General features: G+C 50.3%; 2 protein-coding genes across 3 annotated transcripts in view; one reads left to right on the top strand and one right to left on the bottom strand.

Moving 5' to 3' along the window:
• The window catches only part of HK1 (hexokinase 1), a 68,267-nt gene extending 56,026 nt beyond the window's left edge, over positions 1-12,241 (top strand). For both annotated transcript variants that reach the window (XM_066349875.1, XM_066349876.1), the window contains exons 14-18: positions 281-380; positions 4,164-4,347; positions 6,239-6,394; positions 9,158-9,391; positions 11,382-12,241. In XM_066349875.1, coding sequence (XP_066205972.1) covers positions 281-380; positions 4,164-4,347; positions 6,239-6,394; positions 9,158-9,391; positions 11,382-11,526 — 819 coding nt within the window. In that variant the 3' untranslated portion in view covers positions 11,527-12,241. The remainder of the gene's footprint in view (positions 1-280; positions 381-4,163; positions 4,348-6,238; positions 6,395-9,157; positions 9,392-11,381) is intronic.
• Positions 12,242-13,632: 1,391 nt separating this feature from the next.
• Positions 13,633-26,836, bottom strand: TACR2 (tachykinin receptor 2). The gene is made up of 5 exons (XM_066348724.1): positions 26,407-26,836; positions 22,116-22,310; positions 19,931-20,084; positions 18,465-18,661; positions 13,633-14,417 (listed from the first exon to the last, which is right to left on the bottom strand). Exons 1-5 carry the CDS (start codon positions 26,796-26,798, stop codon positions 14,201-14,203), a joined length of 1,155 nt encoding a protein of 384 aa, XP_066204821.1. The 5' UTR covers positions 26,799-26,836; the 3' UTR covers positions 13,633-14,200.
• Positions 26,837-27,084: the final 248 nt, after the last annotated feature.

The raw sequence follows: 27,084 nt of genomic DNA on the forward strand, positions 1-27,084 counted from the left end.
CTCAGCAGTTCCCTCGAGGCTGCCTCTCGGATGCTCAGTGCCATCTGTGGAAACGGTAGAATATTTCCTTTTCGTAGATCTCAGACTTCAGATACATCGTTAATAGTAGGTGTTTATCAGGGAAGAAGCACTTGATGACCTTTTATAGGCCAGTGAGGACACTACTTCAAATGAGGCACAGCGGCTTTCTGACTATAGTGCAGCCCGGACACCTGCAGAATTCACGCCAAACAGTGCTGTCATTCCCCTAAAGCTAAAGCTGCACCCTTTCTTTCCGAAGGAGTTTGATCTGGACGTGGTGGCTGTAGTCAATGACACGGTGGGCACCATGATGACTTGTGCTTATGAGGAGCCCACCTGTGAGGTTGGACTCATCGTAGGTGAGTGTCCTGGGGTCTCTCTCCTCGGAGCAAGGAAGGCGGGGTGTGGGGACGCTGGTCTTCTCAGAATTGGCAAACAACCTGCACAAAATGGAGTCGGTGTGGACAGGTCCCCTCTGTCAGATCCAGCCATGCATGACTAAGGGAAACAGGCCAGGGCAGCACACATGTGCACCTGCCTTATATAACTAATAATATTGTCCCACTTTTTGTAATCATGGCTTCGTGCCACTTTTGTATAATTTATTATTAAAACTCCTGCGCACTATGTCAGGCTGTGGCCGCCGTACTGCATCTGGCTCCCACTGCCGCCAAAAGAGCGTGTACATCTGCCCAGAGCTCCACGCGTCCTTTCCCAGCTGCCAGCCCCTCATTCCCCCCATTCCTAGCCTCCGAACTCAGACCCAACACTGGGTGTTCCTCTTGTGGGGCCTTGAACCAGCAGCTCTGCCCTCTGTGTGAGACAGTATATCTATCCGTACTGTCCCCGTAACCACTTCCAGAGTTTTATCCTGGAAAAGGTTCCTTTCCAGGGGGCTCTCCTTGATTGTGACCAGACTGTCAAGGTTGGAGCTTTCCAGGAATGAGGTCTCAAGTGGCTCACAGGCCTGCTGGTTGGGGTGGGAGTCCTGGGAGCTCCAGGCAGGTGTGGCCAGGCCTGCGGCTGGGAGGGAAGAGGAGCTCTCCTCCTGCCAGACGGTGGGGAAGAGCTGGAGAGCAGTCTGGGTGCCATGTTGCCGTCAGCAGCCGCTGTTGGTGAGCAGTCCCAGCCACTGCAGCGGGTTGAGAAGGGTTATCTGTCGCCTTTGCAGGTTGTTCCCTTATAGTCCAAGCACGTTAGGGGCTTGGGCCTTAAGAGCACATAATTCCTGAAGCATATTGATTTGGGTTGTGAAAGCCATTTGTCTAAGTGAACCTGCTCCTGGTGTCAGGGGATGCCGGGAAAAGGCCCCATCTCTTCGCCAAGGCTGCAGACCAGATGTGGCCAGGGAGGGGTGCACCCTGCTGCCCCTTCCACTGGGTGTCTGGGAGATGGATAAAGCCCCAGCAGTCCGCCCTGCTGGTGCCAGGGAGACCTTTTCATTTGTCAAACCACTTTTGGCTCCTGTGGAAATTTAAAAAGCCAGGGAGCAGTTCCAGGTGAAAGGTTTTTGGGGCCTGGTTTTGAGGCTCTTGTTATTTCTTTGTACAAAGCTTCCTTTCTCCACCCTACCCCGCCCTCTCTTCTTATGAATGGGCTGGGGTGTGAAATGCGAAGCCAGAGTGACACAGCACATTCTGCACTTCCAGGCCAGGCCTCCCCTTCCTGCCTGGGAGGGCAGGGCAGCCCAGTTAGCTGTTCCTGATCCAGGCTGGTGGGTGGGAAGTGGGCTGGGGAAGGTGGGGTGGGGGCAGGGGTTCTCCACAGCTCCAGCTGCATGCAAAGCACATTTCCCTGCCCTGTCAATTGATCTCTGCTCAGAACTCCCACGGGCAAAAAGCATGGTTTCCATGTTTTGGCTTTCCTTGCACTCACTTCTTTTTCTCAGTTTTACACTCTAGCTGAAAGGGAGTAGAGAAAACCAAAACCAAAAATAATCCAGTTACACAGCCAAAAGCATTTGTGAATTCTGCTTAAGTTTCTTTAAAGGGTATGAAGACGGCCAGAGCCCTTTTGGTCTAGCCAGTAGGGATGTCATGTTGAAAATCCATCTGCATCTACATTCTGCATGGTTGATGATGCGCTAGGGCCTGCTACTGGAAGTGTGGTCCGTGTTCCAGCAGCGTCAGCACCACCTGCAGGCTTGGCAGAACTGCGGAGCCCCAGCACCCCAGACCTGAATCGGTCTGCCTCTAGCGGGCTTCCTTGCATCTAACTGGCTAATCCTCAGGTTCAGGAGCATATATAAAATATCTGTGTGAGGGACTCCTTGGTCAGTTGGTTGGCTTTTAAATTTCTGGTCCATTCACTGAGAAAGGCCAATGACCACAAGCTTGGATATCATGGCAATAAAAATTTCTGTGAGCCCTAGGCCGGATAGCTCATTTGGTGAAGGCATTGTCCTAAAGTGCAGAGGTTGTGTGTTCGATCCCTAGTCAGGGCACATGCAGGAACAGATCATGTTCCTGTCTCACTCTGTCTCCCCTTCTCTCCCCCCTTTCTTCCTCTTTCTAAAATCAATTAAAAAAAATAAACCAAAACAAAAAAAACTAATATGAGCTCTTTAGCCTTAAAAAAACAAAAAACAAAACAAATCAAAACCTGCTGTGAAAGTTTTAGACCATTTCCTCTCCATCTCTGTACTTACCTCTTCATGGGTGAGAACAGCAGGTGGTGGCCCTGGGGCAGGCACAGTCTGAGTAGCCCCGTGCTGGGGCGTTCAAGGATGGGAACCAAGCTCTCAAGCCTTGGAATCCGTTGGTTGCATTGTGTGTGTGCACCGAGGGGAATGGTCCTTTTCTCAGGAGAACCACCAGCTTTTCAGAGGTCTCTCATACCAAAAGGTGAGGAATCATCACTTTAGAAAGGCACCCTTGAAATGCTCAGGACAGTGTCATTTAGTGTCTAACTGTGGGCCTCATTCCGGAACACTTAAGAGAGTTTATTGAGCAGGTGTAGTTCGTGACCACCTTTTTAAAAATTATTAAGTGAGAGGTGGGAGGCAGAAAGGCAGAGACAGACTCCCGCATGTGCCCCAACCTGGATCCACCCAGCAAGCCCCGTACAGGGTGATGCTCTGCCCATCTGAGGCAGCTGCTCCATTGCTTGGCAACTGAGCTATTTCAGCACCTGAGGTGAAGCCACAGAGCCATTCTCAGTGCCTGGGACCAAATTGCTCAAACCATTTGAGCCATGGCTGCGGGAGGGGAGGGGAGAGAAAAAGAGAGAGAAGAGGGAGGGAAAGGTGTGTAGAAGCTTATGGTCGCTTCTCCTGTGTGCCCTGACTGGGAATCGAACCTGGGACTTCCACACACCAGGCCGACATTCTACCACTGAGCCAATCAGCTAGGGCCTATGACCATCTTTGATAAGAAGAGATAAGTGGACATCCATGGTATGATGTATATCAGTGGTCCCCAACGCCCGGGCTATGGACCGGTCGGTACCTGTCCTTGGGCCATTTGATACTGGTCCGCAGAGAAAGAATAAATAACTTACATTATTTCCGTTTTATTTATATTTAAGTCTGAATGATGTTTTATATATTTTTTAAAAAATGACCAGATTCCCTCTGTTACATCCGTCTAAGACTCACTCTTGAAGCTTGTCTCGGTCACGTGATACATTTATCTGTCCCACCCTAAAGGCCAGTCCATGAAAATATTTTCTGACATTAAACCAGTCCGTGGCCCAAAAAAGATTGGGGACCACTGATGTATACAACCCCCCAATATAATGTGTGTGTGTGTGTGTGTGTGTGTATAGAGAGAGAGAGGGAGAGAGGGCACGGGACTGGGAGAGAAAGAGAAATATCTTCTTTCCTATCTGAATGTTGCTTAAACGTCCATCACTGAAGATACATCCCTTTGTTATACAATCATATTCTATTAAAATCAATATAGCCCCGCCTGGACAGGTACACAGAAGAGGCTCTTGCTTGGGATTGATCTTAGTATAAAGCAAGTTAGTCAAATGCTCTCTGGATAGTTTACCTCTGACTCACCTTTTATATTTTGAGGTTCTTCTTGGAAAAGATTGGGAAAGTGAAGCTGTTACTTTATCTCAAAAACATATTCCTGTCTGGACTCCAAGGCCCCTGGCCTTAGTTGCATGGCCAATCATTTCCCCCTCGTATATTCCAGGGACCGGCAGCAATGCCTGCTACATGGAAGAAATGAAGAATGTGGAGATGCTGGAGGGGAATGAGGGGCGAATGTGCATCAACATGGAGTGGGGTGCTTTTGGGGACAACGGGTGTCTGGATGATATCAGGACCGTCTATGACAGAATGGTGGATGAATATTCTCTAAATGCGGGGAAACAGAGGTAATGCTGCCATTGGAGGAGACTCATCAGGTGGTCAGGGTGGGGAGGGCGTTCTTGTTACAATCAAAGTTTCTATTATAGTAGGAGTGGGGTCTACAGGGAGGCTTGGATACTGGACCCTCCCTCAGGTTTTCTCCTGCCCTTGCTTTTGGCCCAAGGAGAGCAAGAATGGTGGATGGGCCCCCAACATGGTACAGGAGAGGACAGGGTAAGGGGGCCACACCACTTCTATCACTGACCATGTTCATCCCAGAGCGTTCTAGCCTTCCCCTTACTCTGTTTCTTTCCCATCAAAATAATAGAAACCTCTTGGTTCACAGGTTTTTTGTCTTGGTTAGTGGAAGTAGAGCACACTTGACTTGCAGTTGTCAAAAGGCAAGGGAAATTCAGGTCTACCCAGTGGGGGTGGGAGTATGGATGGGGCCTTCTGGTCTGGGGTGAGGTGGAGGCTCAGCACAATTCTCTTCCCCATAGTGGACCTTCGGCACCACCTAGTGGCTATTTGGAGCTTTACAGCTTGGGTCTCAGGGACCCTCCCTGGATGGCAGTGTTCCCCCCAATCCCAGCATAGAGACAAATGATCTATGTCTCAAGCTCCTAGGATTCAGGTCATCCTCTGCTGTCACCAGGATGAGTGGATCTACGCTGTCCCCCAGGAGCAAAAAGAAGGACTGTGTAGCACCTCCCAAACATAAGATGTTCTCCAGCTACCTTCAAGATTTTTGCCTTTGCCTGATACCACCTATGCTGTTATTAATGTTTTTCTGTAAACCAGCTTATATTCTTTACTTAAATTGAATGGAGGAAAATACCAGGATACACAATATTACTATAAGTAGATGGTAATTGTAAAACGAATATAGCAAAAATTGATATTTAATTCTAGCTGCTATTGCCTGCCAAAGGCTCTAAACCAAGAGCCCTTTGTTAAAAAGGGGGATCAGCAGGTGTCGCAAGGGGGTAAAGCCATATCAGCGCCAAGCTGAGAAGGCCTCCTTGCTGGAGTGAGAAGGGCTGGATGGGAACTGACAGCAACAGCACGTGTTTTCTCTGGGGGCCCCTAAAGTCTGGAGTGCTCAGAGTACAGTGGACTCTTCTCAGCTTGGGACACTGGGATTGGGTGTATGTCATGGGAGCATTTAAATCCTTTGTCATTACTTGAGGTCCTTGAGCATGGAGAAGGCAGGGAAGAAAAACCCCCAAATAGGTTACCCTCCGGAGTGCTGAGGGCACCAGAACCCCCCAGCCTGTGTGGCTCTGTCAGCCCTGCCAGGAGCTTGACCAAGTACTCTGGGGTTTTGTAAAATGTTTCAAAATCCTAGTAGGAAATTTTCTCTTATTGCCATCTTGTCCCTTTAAGACTCAGCCCGGTCATTTGCTTATTCTACAGATATTTGTTGAGCACTTGACAGAGAGCCTAGTGCTGTGCTGTGCTAGGCCCTGGACTCGAAGCTGCACAAACGCACATTGTCCCACTTCTCGAGGCTTTCGCTGCGGGGTGATGAGAAGCAGTGGACCTGTGTGTGTTGTGGAGAAGGGAGGGTGTCTGGGGACCCAGGATCTGTAGATAAAAGCTGGTCTGGGGGAGGCAGACAGGCCTCCGGGGAAGTGATGTTGGAGCTGAGAGCTGGAATGGGATTTTTCAGGCAAAGGCAGGAACTGAGGTGAGGATGCACCTGGTCCAGCACTTAGACAGCAGTGCTGGTGATTTCATTTCTGATTCCTGGGAGGGTTAAGGATTCCTTAGTCCTTCTTGGCCCCTCTCTCTGCCTCTGCTGGGAGCACAGGGCTGGGGTTCAGGTTGGTGATGTCCTTGAGGGGTGGTAAGATACCAGGGGTGACCGTGAGACGGAAGGCTTCACACAGACGCCCAGTCCCCTCCCCGTTGCAGGTATGAGAAGATGATCAGTGGCATGTACCTGGGTGAAATTGTTCGCAACATCTTGATTGACTTCACCAAGAAGGGATTCCTCTTCCGTGGACAGATCTCTGAGCCGCTGAAGACTCGGGGAATCTTTCAGACCAAGTATCTCTCTCAGATTGAGAGGTGAGTGGGGAGGGGCTTCCCTATAGGGGCCTGTTAGATGTCTACCTGCCCAGGGCGTCACCAAGGCACACTCGGGGACATTTTGCCATTTGTGAGATGTTTTTCTCTTATAATTTTTTGATAAATTATTTTTCTTTTAATTTGGGGCATGATATCGGTTTGTTTGAAATTATGTGTATAAACATAGGTTATACGGACTCCATTTCAGGGTAGTGAAGGTGCATTGCATGCTATAGAGCCAAGAACCACTGGGTCCAGCCCCACCCTCATGTCACTGAATGGCAGCTGGGATCTCAGAGATTGTCCACCCAGTGCACATGCCCACAGTCAGCTGCCTCTGTCTTCCATCTTTCTCCTGTGAGCATTCATCTGGGCCTTTTCCGCAGTGAGTGATACGAGAAGGTGGAAGGTGCTCTTCAAAAGCAAAAGCATTTGTGCAAAGCCACCTGTTTTAACAGTGGTCATAATAGCAGCACTAAGACTGGTTCCTCTGGGGCCTGCTCATTGCTCTCCCTGATGCCTGCATAGGGGGGAAGAGACCTTCCTCTACCCTCCTAGGTTCTTCTAGCTCTTCTAGTAATCAGATCTACATGAGACAGATGATCAAGACAAAATAATCAAATTTAACCACATATGTATGTACAGGAACCCCATGTATGTGAGGTCAGAGACAAAGTTAAAATTAGGTACATAAGAAATCATAAAAAAAATTGCCAAATTTTACTAATAGGGTCTATAAGGTCTTAAAAAACTGGTAATCAAATGTAAAAGGCAATGACAAACATTTGCATTGTGATTGGTGAGATGCAGAGCGGGGCACGGTGGCAGGAGCTTGGCTGAGACCTGCTCTGCCCCAGCGCTGTGTGCTTTGAGGGAGGTACTCAGCTTATCCCCGGCTTAGTTTCTTCATATTTAAAATTGGAATGACCATACAGGTATTGGTTGGTTGGATGAAGAGGAAATGTGATGTATGTAAAGCACCTGTCACATTGTACGTCCTCAAACAAGCTTGCTGCTCTTGATCACCATCATCATCAGTCATCGACACTCTTTCAGTTTAGTAAGAATGAGACAAATATCCCAGGAAAGTAAGTCTTGACATAATACTGAGTTCATATGGCCAATAAACAAGTGGAAAAAATAAAAGGGTCATCCTTCCTAATAAAGAAGAATGCAGATTAAACCACAGTATGATGTCATTTTTACCAAACTGTCAAATGTTTTAAAAAGTGATCCTTTTCACTGGGGCCAAGTATAGCTAAATACTGTGCTGGAGAGGGAGTAAATTGATATAACGTTTTGTTTTGTTTTTTAATTAAGAGAGAGGTGGGGGGGGCAGAGAGACAGGTTCCCACATGTACCCTGACTGGGATCCACCCAGCAGGCTCCTTAACTGGCGATGCTCTGCCCATCTAGGGCAGCTGCTCCGTTGCTTGGCAACCGAGCTATTTCAGTGCCTGAGGCAAGGCCATGGAGCCATCTACAGCACCTGGGGCCAACTTGTTTGAACCATTCAAGCCATGGTTGCAGAAGGAGAAGAGAGGGGTAGAGGAGAGGGGTGGAGAAGCAAATGGTCACTTCTCCTGTGTGCCCTGACCAGAAATTGAACCCGGGACTTCCACACGCTGAGTCAATGTTACTGAGTCAATCTGCCAGGGCAATATAACTTTCTGAAAGGCACCTGGCAGTATGTATCAATATCCCTTTGACCCAGAAATGTGTCCTAAGGGAAAAATTAGAGTTGCACACAAAGATTAATAAACAGGAAACTTCATCAGAATGTTACTTCATAATAGAAAATTACAAACAACTTAAATTTCCCTAAACCAGCTAAATAAGTTAATGGTGCATCTCCAGAATGGAGTACTGTGATAGCTATTTTCACTCCTGATTTTAGGTAAGGAGGTAGGAAATTGCTCAGATGTGTGAGGTAGGAAAAAGCAATAAAGAAAACCACATGTAAAGGACAAGCCCATTTTGGATATCACGAAAACAAAGATGATGTTTAATATTCAGGAAAAAATTACAGTAGATTGGGAGGAAATATAACAATGTAATCAACAGTTCAAATGCTATAGAAATGTTTACCTGAAACCCATGTACTCTTTTTCTTTCTTTCCTTTATTTTTTTTAGTGAGGGAGAGAAATGAGAAGCATCAGCTCATAGTTGCATCACTTTAGTTATTCATTGATTGCTTTCTCATATGTGTCTTGACCAGGTTGGGGGCTCAAGCTGAGCCAATGACCTTGGGCTTCAAGCCAGTGACCATGGGGTCATGTCTATGATCCTGTGCTCAAGTTGGTGACCCCACTCAAGCTGGGTGAGCCTACACTAAAGTGGCGACTTCGGGTTTTGAACCTGGGACCTCAGCATCCCAGGTCAATGCTCTATCCACTGCGCCAACAGTCAGGCCCTATGTACTCTTATTGATCAGTGTCAGCCCATTAAATCTAATTTTTAAATTAAAAAAAGACGGAGAAAAATATAATAAAAGGAATTTTTAAATTATTATTATAAATTCTCCATAATTCTCAGTGTTGGAATTGTGGATAGTTTTAATTTTCCAATATTTTTCTAGTTTTGTCAAATATTTTAAAATTTAACATGTTGTATTTTGGGGATCATTAAAAAAAATCAACAAAGAAATGTTAAGGAGAAAAAAAACCCCATGATGCTATTCATGAATAAATATAGTGAGTTGGCTCCCAGGCTGCTCTCGTGGGTCGTGCCTCATCCAGCCTCCTGGCTTTCAACCCCCACAGTGATCGATTAGCGCTGCTCCAGGTCCGGGCCATCCTCCAGCAGCTGGGCCTGAACAGCACCTGCGATGACAGTATCCTCGTCAAGACCGTGTGCGGGGTGGTGTCCAGGCGGGCCGCGCAGCTGTGCGGTGCAGGCATGGCTGCCGTGGTGGATAAGATCCGAGAAAACAGAGGGCTAGACCGTCTCGATGTGACCGTGGGGGTGGATGGAACCCTCTACAAGCTTCATCCACAGTGAGTGGGGCTTCCAGTTGGGATGGGCTGAGCTTCCTGGGCTGGGGAGTACCTCTGATGGCTATGGGATGTCAGGGTGTGATTTTTTTTTTTGTATTTTTCTGAATTGAGAAGCGGGGAGGCAGAGACAGACTCCCACATGTGCCCAACCAGGATCCACCTGGCATGCCCACCAGGGGGCGATGCTCTGCCCCTCCGGGGCGTCGCTCTGTTGCGGCCGGAGACACTCTGGCGCCTGAAGTGGAGGCCATGGAGCCATCCTCAGCGCCTGGGCCAACTTTGCTCCAATGGAGTCTTGGCTGCGGGAGGGGAAGAGAGAGACAGAGAGGAAGGAGAGGGGGAGGGGTGGAGAAGCAGATGGTCTCTTTTCCTGTGTTCCCTGGCCGGGAATCGAACCCAGGACTTCCACACGCTGGACCGATGCTCTACTGCTGAGCTAGCCAGCCAGGGTCAGGATGTGATTCTCATCAGGAAAATTCCTTGCCAGGACACAGCCCATCTGAAGGCTGTGCGCTCAGGGACTAGGGGCTAATCTGGCATGAGCTAATGAGCCACTCTGAAGTTTAGCTGAGAGGCAGAGAGTTGGCTTTACTGGCCAGCTCACACCAGTGTCCTGACATTGTCTCTCTCCCCGCTCCTCCTGGGCCCCACCTAGGTTGGGTTATAATCTGTTCAGTCCAGGTGGGGAGCAGGAAAGGAGGTGGCTATAGAGGCAGTTTACCCATCAGCCTGGTCAGCTGCAGTCAGCTGGAGGCTGTGTTGGGAAACTGGGGAGAGGGAGTGAAGGAAAGGGGAGAGGGCTCCTTGTCTGGCTCACCTGCTGAGTCAGAGCTTATCCAGAGACAAGGAAGACAGGAGCAGTTTTGGCCCTGGGCTTGTAGCAGGGAGGGGGTGGAGAACAACCTCTCTGGGCAAGTGTCCCACTCCCCATACTGGAGGAGGATGTGGCCCCATCTGCTCTTTGATCCACTGCATGTCCCAAAGCTCGCCTCATATTATTTATTGTCTAACTCTGGAATACTTTTGCCAGTGAAGAGTGCTACTAATAATTACACTGGGACCATCCCAGGTAAACCAGGCCATAATGTCACCCTACTTAAGAGAAGTATTATTCTATTCATCGTAGGCATTTCCTGCCAGGCATGGGCCCATTTATCGTGGTCCATCCCTACTTCCATCTCTCCACCTTAGTAGCTATCCTCTTCCTTCCCCAGGGCAGCACACAGGTGTGCTGTAGAACTAGGCTTTGGAGCCACATACACCTGGATTTAACCCTAGCACCATCATTTGGAAGCTGTGCTCAATCTCTGCCAAGTCTCCTCTTCCTCATGGGATAATAGCCACTGGCAGGACTGGAAATGACGTCTATAAGATGTAGGGTACCCGGGAGGTGTTCAAGAATGGGCACTCTGTGTTACCTCTCAGAGCCCCATTGTCCTGAGTATCCTCAGCCCGTTCGCATTTTCAGCACAAAATGCAAGAACCTGAGTCACTTCTCATCTAGAGCTGACTCTTCACGGGAGTGGGGGTGCTCCCCGTTGGCTTCAGTGCTGGGCTACAGATGGTGATGGGCAGGAGTCTCAGGGCCGCAGCTGTGGGAAGATGTTCGTGCCCAGGTCGTCTGCTGACCTGAGCCAGCGCTGGACCCGTGCAGGTGCACCTGGTGGCCCGCGCCACCCCCGCGCCCTCGCACCCTTGAGTTCTGGTCCCCTGAGCTTCAAGGTGTGTCTCTGAGGCTGGGTGTGTCTGAGTGTGTTAGTCATGCCGTGGCCCTTATAATCTGTACAGAGCAGAGCAGTTTGGGGAATTTCAGCTGAAGATTGTGATAATAAAACGGACTCCGTCATTCCCAATAAGCCACAGCTGCTTCCAAGCGGCCCCTTCTCGTCTTGTGTGCCCTCATTAGCAGGGTCCTTTAGCATCTTCAGGTAGGTCCAGCGTCTCTCCTCGTCTTCTCCTACCTACCCTTTTCTTCTCTTCTCTTTTTTAGCTTCGCCAGAATTATGCACCAGACCGTGAAGGAACTGTCACCAAAGTGTAATGTGTCCTTCCTCCTGTCCGAAGACGGTAGTGGCAAGGGGGCCGCCCTCATCACAGCAGTGGGGGTACGGCTCCGGGAAGAAGGGAGCAGCTAAGAGCCCTGGCCCCCCGGCCTGCTTTCCTTCCAGCACTACTTCTCTCTCCAAGCGGCGACCCCCATCTTTCCAGCGAGCTGTGCTGGGAGATGCCAGCACCAGAGCCCGCCACTGCCACAGCGGGAGGGAAACAAAAGCCACCTAATGGCACGTAACATAGGGTACAGAATAGAGCGTGTGCTGTTGATAATATCTCTCACCTCCAGGTCCCTTCTCACCACCCTGCCACTCTGCATGATTTGGTTTCAACCTGGCCATAAGTTCTCCAGGTGTGATGTTTTGTGGCATCCATTTCTAATTTATGCACTCGTCCAACAGTTATTTATTGGCCTGAGATGAAAAGTCACACCATCTGACCGGCCTTATGGGTGTCCGCAGCCCGTCCCTGGGGACGGATCCCCTGTGTGAAGTGTATTATCACCAGCAGACACTGCCGGGCTCCTCCCGTGGGCGCTCGCCACTCCCTCCCGTCCCGGGGTTCCCGTCCGGGCATGTCCGTGCCACTGGATTGTGTGTCTGTGCACCTGGTCATAGCCACAGGATGACTGTCTTGCATTCTGTCTTGGGTGGGGGGGAGATGGGCAGTCCTGTGGCGAAGTGTCTTGTCTCTACTTATGTAAAAGGAACCAACCAACAAAACAGTGCCCTCATTGGAATGTCCCATTGCTTCTGTGAGCCATGTCGTATGACCTAGTAAACTTTGTACCAATTCAAAGACCTGAGTGATGCTTACTGGCTGGGGAGTGGGGAGGACATCTGGGGATGTGGCGGAAATCAAACCCGGGGATTTTGGCGGCCTCTGGGTGAAGGGGGGAAGTGAGACGAAGACTGCATTCCTTAGCCCCAGCCTTCCTTCGGCCGTCCTGAGGACTGCTCTGTTCTCCCTGCAGAGAGTTGGGGAACTAGCCTCCCCGCTTGTCTTCCAGCACCTGCCCTGCTGTAGCCCCAGGGCCCTATCATGGGGGGAGGCTCCTGCAGCCTCCACCCCAGCGCCTTCAAGGTAAAGAGATGCCCTTTGTCCTCTCACAGCCTGGCCTCCTCACTTGCAGTGTAACATCGACAAAGTCATTCCGGCTTCCGGGGGTTATTGGGGTTAATGAGAGGCTGACGCACCACTGGCCACCCGCCAGCCCCAAGCAGATCCTGCTCTTCGTCACCTTCTCAGCCAACTCCAAGACAACGGATGACAGACCCCCTGCCCTAGCACAGATGAAGTCCTGCAGCAGCCCGGGGTAACAGGATTGCTGCGCTCTCACCTTCCTTCATCTTAAATGAACCCCTTCTGTAGGAAGCTGGCCCTGTCTGCCCTTGCATCCCTATCCCACCTCAGCCTTGAGGTTGCTGCTCCACCGTTTCGGTCCAGCCCATTGCTGGACCCCACGTCAGTCCACATTCCGCTGCCTTGTGACTGAGGTGCCACATGAATCTCAGGCCATGACTACAGCTCTAGGTGGCTTCCCCCAGGACTGACTGCATGCTCACTTACTTTGGTGAGACCGGAGTGCCTTTATTTGGCACGGCCAGTGCCCATGGCACAGTGATCTTTGTGGAGAACACATAACAGTAAACTCTTGACATTTGCAGTGTTCCATGTTCTGGAGGGACCCTGGGGTGCGGAGGGTGCATTGGCAAGCAGGGAGGGCTGTGCCCTTGGGCCCATCTTGGAGCTTTCTGGAGTCCCTACAGTTGTTCCTGCTTGCCGCCTTGCTGTGAAAGTGAGGATGAGAATTGAGGGGCTGATTTTCAGGAGCCAATCATGTAAACCGCTGACACAGTAGTAACAAAAATCATAGCTGCGGTTCATTAAACACTTAATCCCTGTTTGGCCTGGTAGTTAATAGGCATCGCCTCTGTCATCGTCACAGCATACCTTGCCATTGGGAGAGGAAGAGCTCACTCAAGTGTGAGGTTCCCTTTGGCTTTATTTTTTCTTCCCTGTTTTTCAATCCCTTTGACTCTTAGCCACCATCTAGATGGGGCTGGATCTGAGGTCTTAGATCCAAGGCAGAGCAGCTCTGGATCGACTTGTAGGTGATGCTTTGCAAAATAAGTTTCTTCCCCATGTCTTTAACCTGATAATGAATCAGTGTCTTATTGGGTGCTGTACACAGGTGTGTTTTTATTTATACAACATTTATAAAATATGAGCCAAAAAGTAACAAGCCTGGAAGTGTCACAAATTTGGATTTCTGGCTTCTCTGGAAAGATATAGCTCTGGCAACAGTGAGCTCTTATTGCAATATTTTCCCAGAGCTGGTCAGCTACTGTCCCCTTTGGATGCCTATGTCCTCTAGTTTGCCACAGTCCCCACCATTCCCTACTACCACAACATTGGAAGCCAGTTGCCTTTTATCATCATATTTGCAGTTCTTCTTTTATGCTGGATCCAATGTACTCATTATGTGGTATGCCCCAGGAGGGCGTCTGAGTCTGCAACTCCTGGACTAGATAAGTGTTAGCTCACACTGTCTTCTTTGACTCATATTGGGTCCCTGAAGCACTGAGAGGGAAGGCTGGGTCCTCCTAAAGTAAGCATCCACTGTAGAGTTCCTGCCCCATCTTGCTTTTCCATAGATGTACTGAAGGGTGAGGCATGGGCCGGATTTTCATATCTGGTCTTTTGACCTACTCCTCAAAGGGTGCTAAGCCTCACGCTGCCGCGAGGCACAAGGCTTCAGGGTTCAGCAGGCACCCCATTTAAAGGGGCCCCAGCCTGCCCATTGGCAGCCTCAGACGGGGCCCCATCCCCGTTCATGAACAAAGTCTCTTTGGTGTGACACCTGTTGACCCTCCTGGAAAGGGACGGGGTGTGAGTCAGCTCCATCTTGTCCTCCTCGGTCGGCGTGACCCACGGGCAGCAACGGAAAGCAATCCGAAATCCAGAGCGAAACCTGGGGGATGGAGGGTCAGCTTGAGCCGGGGCGCAGGGGACCGTGACAGGAGCTGTCATGTGGCTGCCCCCACCTCCAGGAGCCCCTCTCCTCTCGAGGAAAGTCACTGCCTCACTCCCAGGAGACTAGCATTGCTCAGTGTTCATCTAGAGACACAGTCTTGAGGAAATTTGATTTTTGGAAACAGGTGGAAGTCACCTGGAGCTAAGTCTAGAGATTGGTGATTGAGCTGAATTACACCATTTGTTATCACCAACAGACAAAAAGAAACCAAGCACAACTTACTTAGAAACAACAGATTTCCTTGTTTGACTTGTTAATTTGCTTTTAAAGGAATATTCATAGGAGTCTTAAGAAATTGTGGTTTTGACCCTGGCCAGGGAACCCAGTTGGTTAGAGCGTTATCCTGACACGCCAAGGTTGCAGGTTCAATCCCCAGTCAGGACACATGCAAAAATCAGCCTATGAATGCATAAATAAATGGAACAACAAATTGATGTCTCTCTCTCTTTCCTCACTTCCTCTCTCTCTAAAATCAATACATTAGCCTGACCTGTGGTAGCACAGTGGATAGAGCGTTGACTTGGAATGCTGACGTCACCGGTTTAAAACCCTGAACTTGCCCGGTCAAGGCACATATGGGAGTTGATGCTTCCTGTTCCCCCCCTTCTCTCTCTCTCTCTTTCTTTTTTCTAAAATGAATAAAGTCTAAGAAAATAAATAACATTAAAAAATGATGATAAAATCAATACATTTTTAAAAAACTGGGCCTTTGGCAATGTTGGGTGGAATAAGAAAGCTCTCCCAAGGGGATTCCTTTGAATTAAAATATACACTTGGAACTCCTCTAAGTTGGTACATTCACTTAAAAAATAAACAGCTCTCCCTGTGGCACCATAGATGTAATTAGATGTGCATGCAAATTAGAGATAAGGAAGCAGGGAGTAGAAGAAACAGGCTGGCAGAAAGTGAACACTGGCCTGTCAGGGAGGAACAGAGTAAATGAGACCCTTGGGACAGCCGAGGGCTGCATTGTCTGTTCCCAGAGGCCACAGGTTCCGTGTTCTGGAAGAGCAGGCCTGACTTTGGTCCTTGCCTTGTAGCTCTATAGGATTCCACAGTGTGGCCAACAAATGCTGTTGTTACAGGGGCTTAATGGCTTCTGCTACTCATACCCACACTCAGCCTGTCCCAGCCCAAGCTAACCATCTATCGTCCTCCTCCCCACCCCCTCCCCACCACGCACGCACACACACACACACACACACACACACACACACACACACAGTCGTCCACATCTCAGGGCCTGACAACTGACTCTGCTTGTCCTTCCAGATGTTCAGGCCAAGAACCTGGGAGGCGTCCTTGATTTCCTCTTGCACGCCACCTCCCCTCTATCACATTCTGTTGGCTTTACCTTAGCAGTATCCAGACTCTGACCGCTTCTCACCCTAGTCTAAACTTGCTATCTCTCACCTGGATTACTGCAATAGCCTGATCCTGTCTCTGCTTCTCCCCCTGCCTCACTGTGGTCCAGTTCCAACACAGCTGCTGGACTGATTCTTTCAAAGGGAAGTCAGAGCTGGTGTCTCCCGGGCTTAGAGCCCCACAGGGCTCCCCAGGTCAGAGTACCAGCCCAAGTCCTTCCCTTGACTCCAAGGCCTTTGCCTTAGCTGTTCCCTCTGCCTGGAACTCTTCCTCAGACAGGTCCCACTCAATCCTCAAATCATTGCTCAAAAGACTCCTCAATAAAGGCCAACCTGATTCTGTAAAACTGTATCCCCAGCCCGCAGCCTCTCCCAGCCCTTCCTGTCCTCCCTCACCCAGCTCTCATTTTTTCTTTTTTCTGTAGGACTTACCACCCAAGACACTATGTGATTCATGTGCTCACTATGTTTGCTTATTGCCTGTCCCTCTCACTAGAATGTCAGCTCCCTGAGGAAAGGAGCATTGTTTCTGTTCCCTGGTGCCTCCCAAGTGCCTGGAACAGTACTGGGCACACAACCACTTGTTGAACATTTTCTTAACAAAGATTCCTGCCAGGAGCACTAGGTCCCACTTTAGAGCTATTGTTATCAAATACTGAATGATTCGAAGCTTATTTTAGGGTCCTGGCTGGGTAGCTCAGTTGGTTAGAGCAGTGTTTTTCAACCAGTGTGCTGTGAGACATGGTCAGGTGTGAGTATAAATACATTTAGAAACTATATTATTAACTATATGTATAATATGTACTGTGTTAGAGTGTCATTTTGTGTCATTTTGGTAGGTGGTGTGCCCCAGGATTTTGTAAATGTAAAAAATGTGCCGCGGCTCAAAAAAGGTTGAAAATCACTGGGTTAGAGCATTGTCCCGATATGCCAAGAGTGTGGGTTTGATCCCTGGTCAGAGCACATATAAGAATCACCCTCAACATGCCCTGGCGAGTGGCACAGTGAATAGAGCGATGCCCTGGAGTTCTGGGGTTGCCAATCCCGAGGGTGCGGCTCTATCCCTGAGGTCACTAGTTCGAACCCAGGTCAGGGCACATATGAGAAGCAATCAATGGCACAACTAAATGAAACAAGTTGATGCTTCCCTCTCTCTCTCTCCTTTACCTGCTTCTTTCTCCCTTCTTCTCTCTCTCTCAAAAAAAAAAAAAAAAAAAAAAAAAAGAATCAACCAATGAATGCATAAATGGGTGGAACAATAAATTGATGTCTCTCTCTTTCCTTTCCTTTCTCTCTAAAATCAATATATAAATATAACTTATTTCAGTAATTTCAAGAGTCCCTTAGAGAAATAGAGCCCTGAGGACTGTGTCCTTGGGGATCAGGAGAATGACCAACAGACACTGGGAGCTGGGGTCCCCTCCCTCATATGACAGTCCCTGTCTCCAAGCTCTCTCTCCTACAAACTGCACACAAGAGAAATGAGCGATGTGGGGATAAGGCCTTGACATGCTGTGCTGGTTCCATTGCTTGTATGAGTTAAGGAAAGTCTTTTCTGAGGTTCAGTTTCCTCATCTGTAAAACGGCAATAACACCTCTATCCCTCTATTATTTACTTTCCAAGCAGGAGACAATAGAGGATTCTGGCACTCATTAAACATTCAAAAAAATTAGTTTTCTCACTTCCATCTGGCCTTCCCAGCTGTGTAGGATATCTGGACAACAAAGACCCTAATGGCAGGAGTGGCCTGGACATGTGTGCAGAGAGGAGAGGAGAGGCATGAACAAGAGGCTCAGGGCCAACCTTGTCCATACCCCTCTCTTGTTAAGGCCAGGAGTCAGTGTTCTCTCATCTCCTCTGACTGGGCCCCACCTCCAGGACCCTCTGAAGCTGCATGGCCTGCTCCCAGCAGGACTCCTGGGCGCTGGTGTTTCTGCCTGGCCCAGCACCTTCCGCCTTCCCACATGCCCCAGAACAAAGGCCAGAACCCTCTCTGGACTCTGCTTCCCCAGAAGTACAAAGGTGGGGAGAACCAGGTGGTGTCTGAGGGAGGAGTGAGATCTTGGCTCCTTCCTCCTTGGTTGTCTGCCAAAGTCCCTTCCCAGCAGCCCTGAAAGCCCCTGAGGGCAGGAAATTGGATCTTCCCAAGCAGCGGGCTTGCTCCTCCTCCAGGCTTGGCTTTGCACTGCTGGGGCTGGTGCTGTTCTCACCCAAGGGAAGTCCTTGGTTCTTCCTCTTTGCAGGAAGCTCTTAAAATGTCAGGACACATGAATACCTTTCCCCTGGCTCCGTCCATCCTCCCTCTTTGTCCTTATACCTCTCTCTGACTCTCCCTCCATCTTTTTGTCCCTGCCTTCTCTCTTCTTGTCCCAGATGTAGCCCCCAGAAGAGAACAGGTGCAGACAACGGTGAGAGCTATGACCTGGGCAATGGGGCAAGGCTTTGGGGAGGAGGTGGGACTCAGGTCAGAGGGAGAATTGTGCTTTGGGCTCACTGTGAGGATGGCAATCCCAGAGAGGGTGGGGACACAAGGGCACCAGCTCAAGTTCACAGGGGAGCCCAGATGAAGCCAAGCCTTGGGGCCCTGAGGGCTGAGGAGAAGGGGGGATGAAGGCCCACCTGCGGTTGAGGCAGCAGTAGATGATGGGATTGTACATGGTGGAGCTCATGGCCAGCCAGAAGAGGGCCAGGTAGACCTGTTGAATGAACTTGTGGCAGTAGATGTCCTCCTGGAAGCTGCCCAGGATGAAGTAGAGGTGGTAGGGAAGCCAGCAGATGGCAAATGTCACCACCACCAGCACCATGGTCTTCACAAACTGGTCCGGGAGAGGCTCAGGTCACTCCTCAGCTTGGAAGCCCCGAGCCCCAGTCCACCCAGGGGAAGGGGAAGGGGCAGGGTGCTCCTCTTGCCAGTCTGGGGAACTCAACAAGCAGGTGCTGTCTACGTCTATGGCCTCAGTCCCCTCCGGCCTCTGCCGCTCAGACACTCCTAGGCCCTGCATCTGAGGCTTCTGTTCAGCCGAGCCCCTCTGCCCACACTGCTGTCTTTCCTTTGACGCCTTCACTCCTCAATGCCCAGCTTAGTGGCCACTTCCTCTAAAAGGCATCCTGGATCCCTTGTGAATAAACACTCGCTCCGCACCCCATCCTTTGGGGAGACCCTGTGCCAGCTGTGAGTTTCCAGCACTGCCCCCTGGGATCCGTGTCTGCCTCAGCCCTTCTAACATAGGTAGTGAGACTCCTACTTGGTTCCCCAGCCTCTACCCAGGACCCCCTCGTGGGTTGTTTCAGCAGGTGCTCTTGAACATGGCACCGTACCCCATGAGGGATGGAGGACAAGCCAGGGCTGGCAAATGGAGACCAGCTCTCCATGAGGAGGGACACCCAAATAGTGTCCTATATCCAACTACCTCGCTGAATTGCCCTGAAAAATGCTGAATAGTAGGTGAGAAGTCGAGACTTTGACCTGATACATGATATGATTAACATTACCTCCCCTGCTTGCCTATCAGGAAGCAGCAAGGCAAAGATAGGCTCTGCATGCTGCATCAGGGTTCTTAGGGGCCCTGAGTGGCAGGCAGGAGGACACTCGCACATCCTTCGGAAATCAAAGACAGGTGATGTAGCCCAACTACAATGCAGTTTCCAGGATCTCAGGTCTGTAGTTCCAGCATTTGAGAATTCTCCTGTGATTCTATTAAGGAGCTCCCTGCAGTTCTGTGAGACTTCTTAAATTCAACATTCTGATTACTCAAAAAGTGTTTTAAGATTCTGTTATTCTAAGGTTTTTGGAGGTATCTGAAATTCTGTGGGACATTAGGATTCCCCGATTTTCTTAACATTCTGGAAAATTCCTTTAACTTTGTATTCGGCCAAAGACCAACGGCAAGTCGGCCTGCCCAGGAAGCACAAACTCAGGTTCTGACTATGGACATGGGACCCAGGCCAGTCACGTGTTGGGTTCTGGGCTTCGTTCCCCGGCGCCCCTTGAGGGCAGGCCCTAAACTGGGAAGCGAGGCTCCGAAGGCGGGGCCGGCCTCCGACCCGCCCCTCCCGGCCCGCCCCGCCCCGCCCCGAGCTCCCACCTTCTTTTTGGCCTGTAGGTAATGCATGTTGGCGCCGTGAGCATGGTACCCCGGGACCGCGCGTCTCCAGAGCGTGAAGCCGATGACGCTGTAGGCGACGAACATCACCACGAGAGGCAGGAAGTAGATGAGGACGATCACTGAGAGGTGGTACCTGGAGGGAGAGCCAGGGGCCTGGGCACCGGAGGTCCGGGGGCGACTTCGGCATCTGCCAGCGCTCAGTCCCCTGGACCCCGCGGGCCCCCGGAGCTGCCCTGAGTCGCCCCCGGCGACCCACCCTGGGCGGCCTCCGGAGGCCTAAGTGTGATTTAAGAAAAATAAATAAATAAGGGCAACATTAGCTAGCACATGTACCCAAAGAGGACTTTTCCTGCTGCGAAGGGGACACCAATTTTAGCCCTGCGTCGGTCCAGGTGGTAGACAAGTACTAAAAAGAAAATAACTAGGGACGAAAAAGTTAACCAAGTAATATATTTGTTTAAAATTTAAAATGCTATTAAGGAGGACGTAAAATTACTTATCTACCCCCATCATTATTAACAATTTTGAATATTTTCTTCCAGAATCGTGCGCGCGCGCGCGCGCGTGTGTAAATGTGTGTATGTGTTGCCTGCATCAGGGTTGGAACTCATCGTCCCCAGGGAGTTGGTGCCTGGTACCCCAAGTTCTTACTGGCTCCCTCTCAGGGAGGCCTGTATTAAGGTGGAGAAACACCGCCTCCCAGTGGCCAGTCACGGAATAATCTGCTTTCCACCCCTCCCCGACCCAGAAACTGGAGCGCTTCCCTACACGTCATCGCTCTGGCAAAGTGAGTCCTTCTGAGACGGTGGGGTACAGGGTAGGGGCGAGACCCCGGGCAGTGTCGGCCCTCGGAACTCATCAATCTTAGGAACAGGCTTATCAGAGGAATGGCGCCTTCCGCAGTACCGAAGGCCACAGCGTCGCCCTCTTCTGGCGGATGCTCAGGACAGATGGCGACCAGGTAGGGGAGCCGTTGCGGGGAGGGGTTATAAAGGAGGCCGGGATTAAGACTGTTGCCATGGTGACCTGGCAGCGCTCGCGTTTGGGGTAGCTGGGGCCTCATTGGATTAAATTTGCCCCTCCAGGTTTTCATTCGTCTCCTGTTTAAACGACCACATACTAGGGCACCAGGTCTGTGGCAGGATAGTGCTAAGGGCTTTATGTACATTTTCCCATATGTGCTCACAACAACCCTTGAGCAAGGTTCTTTTACTAATAATCCCCATTTGAGAGAGAAGGAGCCAGAGGTTCGGAGAGGTTCAGTGCCTACGAAGGGTCTTCCAGTCAGCTGGGGACAGAGCAGGGTGCCACCCCAACTACTACTCCAAAACCTCAACCAATTTATTCTGCTCTACTAACCAACCATGCCCTGCTTGGGGATCAGGAAGCCACACATGAGAACTAGGCAAATGGAGGCCCAACAAAGAGAAAGGACTTACCCAGGGCCACACAGTGGCCTTTGCCCCACCCACCGCAGAGCCCTTGGTGCCACCTCGGCACAATCCGGGCTCCAGGCAGCCTCCTGAAAACATCCCAGGCTCCATCCCCTGCCTTTTCTTTTTGCCTCAAGACCCTGACCCTTGTGGTCCTAGCATTTACAGTGTTCTTCCCCAAACACACACCTACACACATTCCTGAACACGCACCTGTGTGCACACGCGTGTCTGCAAGCACACCCACATACTTATACACACATGGACACTCACAGACACGACGAGGTACAGTGTGTCTGCACATGTAGTGTCACACGCACATGCACCCATGTCCTCATTTAAGGATGTACACATCCTGATTTAAGTGGCAGAGTGGGGAGGAGATTTGGCTCTGAAGCAGGACTACTTGTATTTAACTCCTCACTTCACCACTTACTAGCTGTTGGTCTTGGGCACATTACTTAGCTTTGTAGTGTTTCAGTTTCCTCATCTAAAGAATGGGAAGAAAATAATACATACCCCATAATGTTGGGAGAATGAAGTGAGTTCATATATGTGCTTAGAACAAGCCTGACACTTAGTGAGTGATGTTACTTTTAGTGTATACGTGTGCTCACTGATCCCCAATACACTCCCAGGCACGTGTATACCCACATGCACACACAAGCATGCACACTGTCAGGCATATGCACATATCATGCTTTACCCCCTGCCCCCCTTCCAGGCCTTACAAAAGGAGCGTCTTGCCACTGTTGTCTTCGGGCCAGGCCACGACGCACTTAGTGGCCCCATGGTCCAGGATCACAGTGGAATAGAAGCACTGGGGGAAGGCGAGGGCCAGGGCCACCAGCCAGATGCCAGCAATAACCGCTTTGGTGCCAGGGGCTGAGAGCCGTGGCTGGAAGGGGTGGACGATGGCCATATACCTGTGAGCAAAGGGTGGTATGAGCAGTGGGTACCCTCTCCTTAGACCAGTCCCCGTCCTCTCCCCCACTACAGGCCCGCACCCGCTGGCCCCATTCTCCACACTGCTGCTGGTGACTTGAGAGCCAGCCGGGCCAGTGACTTTCCCTCAGCTATATGGCACGCTAGTGGCTTAAACCCCAGCTCAGGCCCCCGCTGCACCACCTCCCTCTGAGTACGGACTGCTCTCAGATGGCCACAAGAGAACAGTGGCCACACTGGAAGTCCATCTCTGGACATTTGTCCGACGCTCAGCCCTGCCGAGCCCCTCAGTCTTAGGCCAGTTCCTCTTCTGTTCGGAAACCTCAGCAGAGCCCAGCAGTCTCCTGGACAAGGTGGGAGCAGTATTGCCCACTGGCTCTCTGGAGCGGTGGAAACGCTCTATATGTGCACTGTCCTGTTCGGTGGCCACTAACGACATGTGGCCAATATGACTGAGGAACTGAGATTTACATTTTTATTAATTAAAATTAAATAGGCGTATATAGCTATGGCTATATTATCACATAAGTGCAGCCCAAACCTTTAAATGCGGTGCTCAATGCCAGTGCACTTTCCCGTCTCCTGAGTCACTGCTTCCTGCACCTTCCCTGGCTCACTCTGGTCATTGAACAGCCCTGTGTGTGTGACCCTCTGTGGGGATAGTACATGGGATTATAAAGACAGACAGTTATACTGAAATACTACCATTAAAATATAAAATAAATTTGGGACATAGTAATAGGTTCACATCTTTCTCAACTAACTAAAGAAGATCTAGCAGCAGTTCTGGAAACTATGGTAATTTTGAAGTAGTAATGAGTGTGGATAATACTTTGAGATTTCTGCACCACAGACGTATCTGCGATATCTATTGGCGACAGTCCCAGGTACTGCGGGTGTCCCAGCAAACCATGGTGTGCTGCCTACATTTGTAATTGTGATCCCTCCAAATTGACGATGCTTCATATTTCTGCTCACAGTCCATGGTCACAGGTTGTGCCGGCTGGACTACGTGATTGTTGACCCCCCCACTCCCCCTCCCCCCGTGACACTGACCTTCTCCCTTGACTGTGGCCTGGCCCCAGGCCAGCTCCTCCCCTCAACAGCCTGGACCTGGGCTGAGTACCTTAGCAGGACAAGAGAAGTAGGCCGTGTTTCTCAAGGTTCTTGAGCACCCTGCCCCCCATGGATGATACAGGTGACCAAAGGATCAATTTGTGTGCTTATGTGTCCTTCCTGTTCTAGGAGGTGGGAGGGGAAAGGAGAGTTTTCTCCTTATTCTGTTAGTAGAGGAGCAGGCCTGGGACTTTGGGTGCGGGCTGATCTGGGTTTGAATCCTGACTCTACGCTTCCCAGCCATAGGTCTTGAACAAATAACCTTAGCTCTGCAGGTGCTGTTTCCGTTTCCTCCTCTGGGAAGTGGGATGATGGTAATTTGTGCCATCTGGGTTGCTGCAGAGAGCAAATGAGATGGTTGAGAAGTGCCTGCAGGCAGCGGGGCTCAGGACTTGAGAGTGTGATTATTCCTGGGAATTTATTTCCTTTAACTTTGCTGGAAATGACTCTGGTTCTAGATGATCCCTAGGCCTTCTTCCTGGATTAATCTGAATCTTGGAACAAAGCCAGGACAGTAGGACACGGCCTCAAATTTCACTTAGCCCTTGCCCTGAGCAGGGATGTTCATGTCTTGAGATTAAGGGCATTAAGCGAGCAACTGACTCTGCCTGGAAGCATGTCTACCCTGTCCTGGTGAGCGCCCCCAGGTGCTGCCCTCACACACACAGGCATGCTCGTGCCATAGGCCTTTGCTGCGGCTGCGCCTCCTGCCGGAAGTCTTTCCCCAGAGCCTGGGGGCTCACTCTCCCACCTCCTTCCTGTCTGCTCAAGTCCCACCTGCACAGTAAGGCCAATTCCGACACCCTAGTTAACATGACAACCTGCCCCCGCTCCCACACACATACCTTAGCACCTCGGGGCCCCTTTTCCCTTCCTAATATTATTCCATAGCACTCATGACCTCAAAATACAATATGTAATTTATTTATGCATGTGTTTATTATTTAAATCCTCACCAGGGCAGGCATCTTTTTTTGTTTGTTTGTTTTTTTGTTTTTGTTTTTGTATTTTTCTGAAGCTGGAAACGGTGAGAGACAGACAGACTCCCGCATGCGCCCGACCGGGATCCACCCGGCATGCCCACCAGGGGCAACGCTCTGCCCACCAGGGGGCGATGCTCTGCCCCTCCGGGGCATCACTCTGCTGCGACCAGAGCCACTCTAGCGCCTGGGACAGAAGCCAAGGAGCCATCCCCAGCGCCTGGGCCATCTTTGCTCCAATGGAGCCTTGGCTGCGGGAGGGGAAGAGAGAGACAGAGAGGAAGGGGGGGGGGTGGAGAAGCAAATGGGCACTTCTCCTATGTGCCCTGGCCGGGAATCAAACCCGGGTCCCCCACACGCCAGGCTGACGCTCTACCGCTGAGCCAACCGGCCAGGGTCCAGGGCAGGCATCTTTATCTGCTTTTTCCCTCAATGCCCAGAACAATATCTGTACATAGTAGGCGTTGAACATATGAATGAATAAAGAAATGAATGGACAAGTCTCCACTATTACCACCCTGACCTGAGCCACCAGCCTCTCTCACCTGTATTACTATTCAGCCGGGCCTCCTGGCTCCCATCTGCCCTCTGCAGTCCATGCCCACATCCCCCAACCCCTTTAAAATGGAAGTTTTTATGAGGTCATGATTTCAGGACTATTTTCTCCTATTGGTGTATATTCTCCAGTACTTGAAACAGAGGACACGCTCAAATATTTGTTGAGTAAATAAAAAAGAAAATCTTAGTGGGACTTTCACATATATCCAGAGGGTATAAACGTGCTTTCTTGTGGTGTGTGTGGGTTCTGGGCACCTGCCCCTGCCCCTGACTTGCTGGCTGACCTCGGGGAATCCTGCCCATCACTCTAGCCTCAGTTTCCCTGGGTGCAGAATTAGACGGTTGGCCTAGATGAATAATTTTAAAACTTTCTTATTGTTTTTAATTAGCAGAATGAATTTCTCAAACGAAATCTTTAGAGAAACTCTATAATAAAACCACTGAGAGCAGAGAAGTGAGCCGATGTGAGTTTCAGGTTGCCGGAGTAGTCGGCTTGGGATGGGGGCCGTGGCCTCATCAGACTGTCCTGATGAGGAGCCTGTGTCTCCAAGGGTCCCAGGCTCCTGCCCTGCCTCCCACACGTGCCTAGTGACTTTCCTCTGTTTCTTTTTCTTCTTCCTTTTTTTTTTTTAAAAATAAAATTTTATTGATTGATTTTAGAGAGAGAGGAAGGGAAATAAAGAGAGAGACAGGAACACTGATATGTTCCTATATGTGTCCTGACTGGGGATTGAACCACAGCCTCTGCACTTTGGGACTATGCTCTTAACCAACTGGGCTACCTTGCCAGGGCTGACTCTCTGTTTCTTTTTGTTTGCTGTCTGCCTCAATCATACTCCCCCGGACACACAGTCCCCTTCCACATTCACACTGGGCCCTGCTGGCTCCAACCAGCTTTAAAAGTATTCCCTCTCTGTCCACGGATCACACCTCCATCCCGTCCTGACTCCCTCAGGGGCAGTCACAGCCCCTGAGAGCAGCCTTGGGAAAATAATTGGTCCCACGTAATCATAGAGTAACTGCATGCAATATTAAAATTCCCCCTCATATAATCTATCTAAGAATAGAAAAATCATATAAGCAATTTTTTTTTTTTTTAGTAAAAGAAAGACACCATAGCAAAGATCAACTTCAGAAAAAAACACTGCAGAAAGTTCCTAAAACACTGCCCCTTGTCCTACAACCTTGAATAAGCTTGGTGTAAAGTTCTTCCTGTGTCTAACCTTAACCATACCTGCTTCAGTTCCACAGTCCCCTGCCTTCCAGATGTGTAGCTTTGGATCATGATCAGGTTGGGAGGCAATTCCCTGGGTTCTACACTTAATTTGCTGTGCGACTGTGGGCAAGTCACCAGCCCAGTCTGGGCCCCAGTAAAGTGAGACAGCTCTTCTCCCAGCTCCTGCCAACCCCTACCCCCTCTTGCCTGTCTGCAGCAATGGCGGTCATGGAGTAGATGCTGACGAACATGGCCGTGACAGGGAAGAGGTTCTGGAAATAACAGAAGGCGCGGCCAAAGTACCAGATGTTGTGGCTGGCGTAGATGAAGTTGAAGACAGCGTTGAAGGCGGCCATGCAGAGGTCAGCCAGCGCCAGGTTGACAATAAAGTAGTTGGTGACTGTGCGCATCCTCTGATGGGCCAGGATGATCCAGATGACTGTGGCATTGCCCATCACGGCCACCAGCACGAGGGTCAGGTAGGCTGCAGCCCAGAGTGCCAGCTGCCAGCCAGGCATGGAGAAGGCCGTGAAGCCCGTAGTGTTGCTCTCAAGGTCAGCTGAGATGTTGGTATCATTCACAACAGCACAGGTTCCCATGGCTGCCTCTGAGTCTGGGACAAAGGATCTGGCTCCTCAGCTCCTTCTGGGTCTTGGTGCCCAGCCCGGATATGCGATAGAAGAGAATTCCTCTGGGGCGTGGGTATGTGGGGGACCGAGGAGTAGGTGCAAAGCCAGGCACCTCAGGGAAACCAGGGTCACTCCCAAGTCTCAAGCAGAGATGAGTCAGATGAGCAGAGAGCCGGTTCCAGAGCCATTGGCATTTCAGATTCCCATGTCCTGACCAGACTTCTCCAATGTCACATGAAAATCTAGAATCCAAGAC

Source organism: Saccopteryx leptura, chromosome 9, assembly GCF_036850995.1.
Source record: "Saccopteryx leptura isolate mSacLep1 chromosome 9, mSacLep1_pri_phased_curated, whole genome shotgun sequence".
Taxonomy (NCBI): Eukaryota; Metazoa; Chordata; class Mammalia; order Chiroptera; family Emballonuridae; genus Saccopteryx; species Saccopteryx leptura.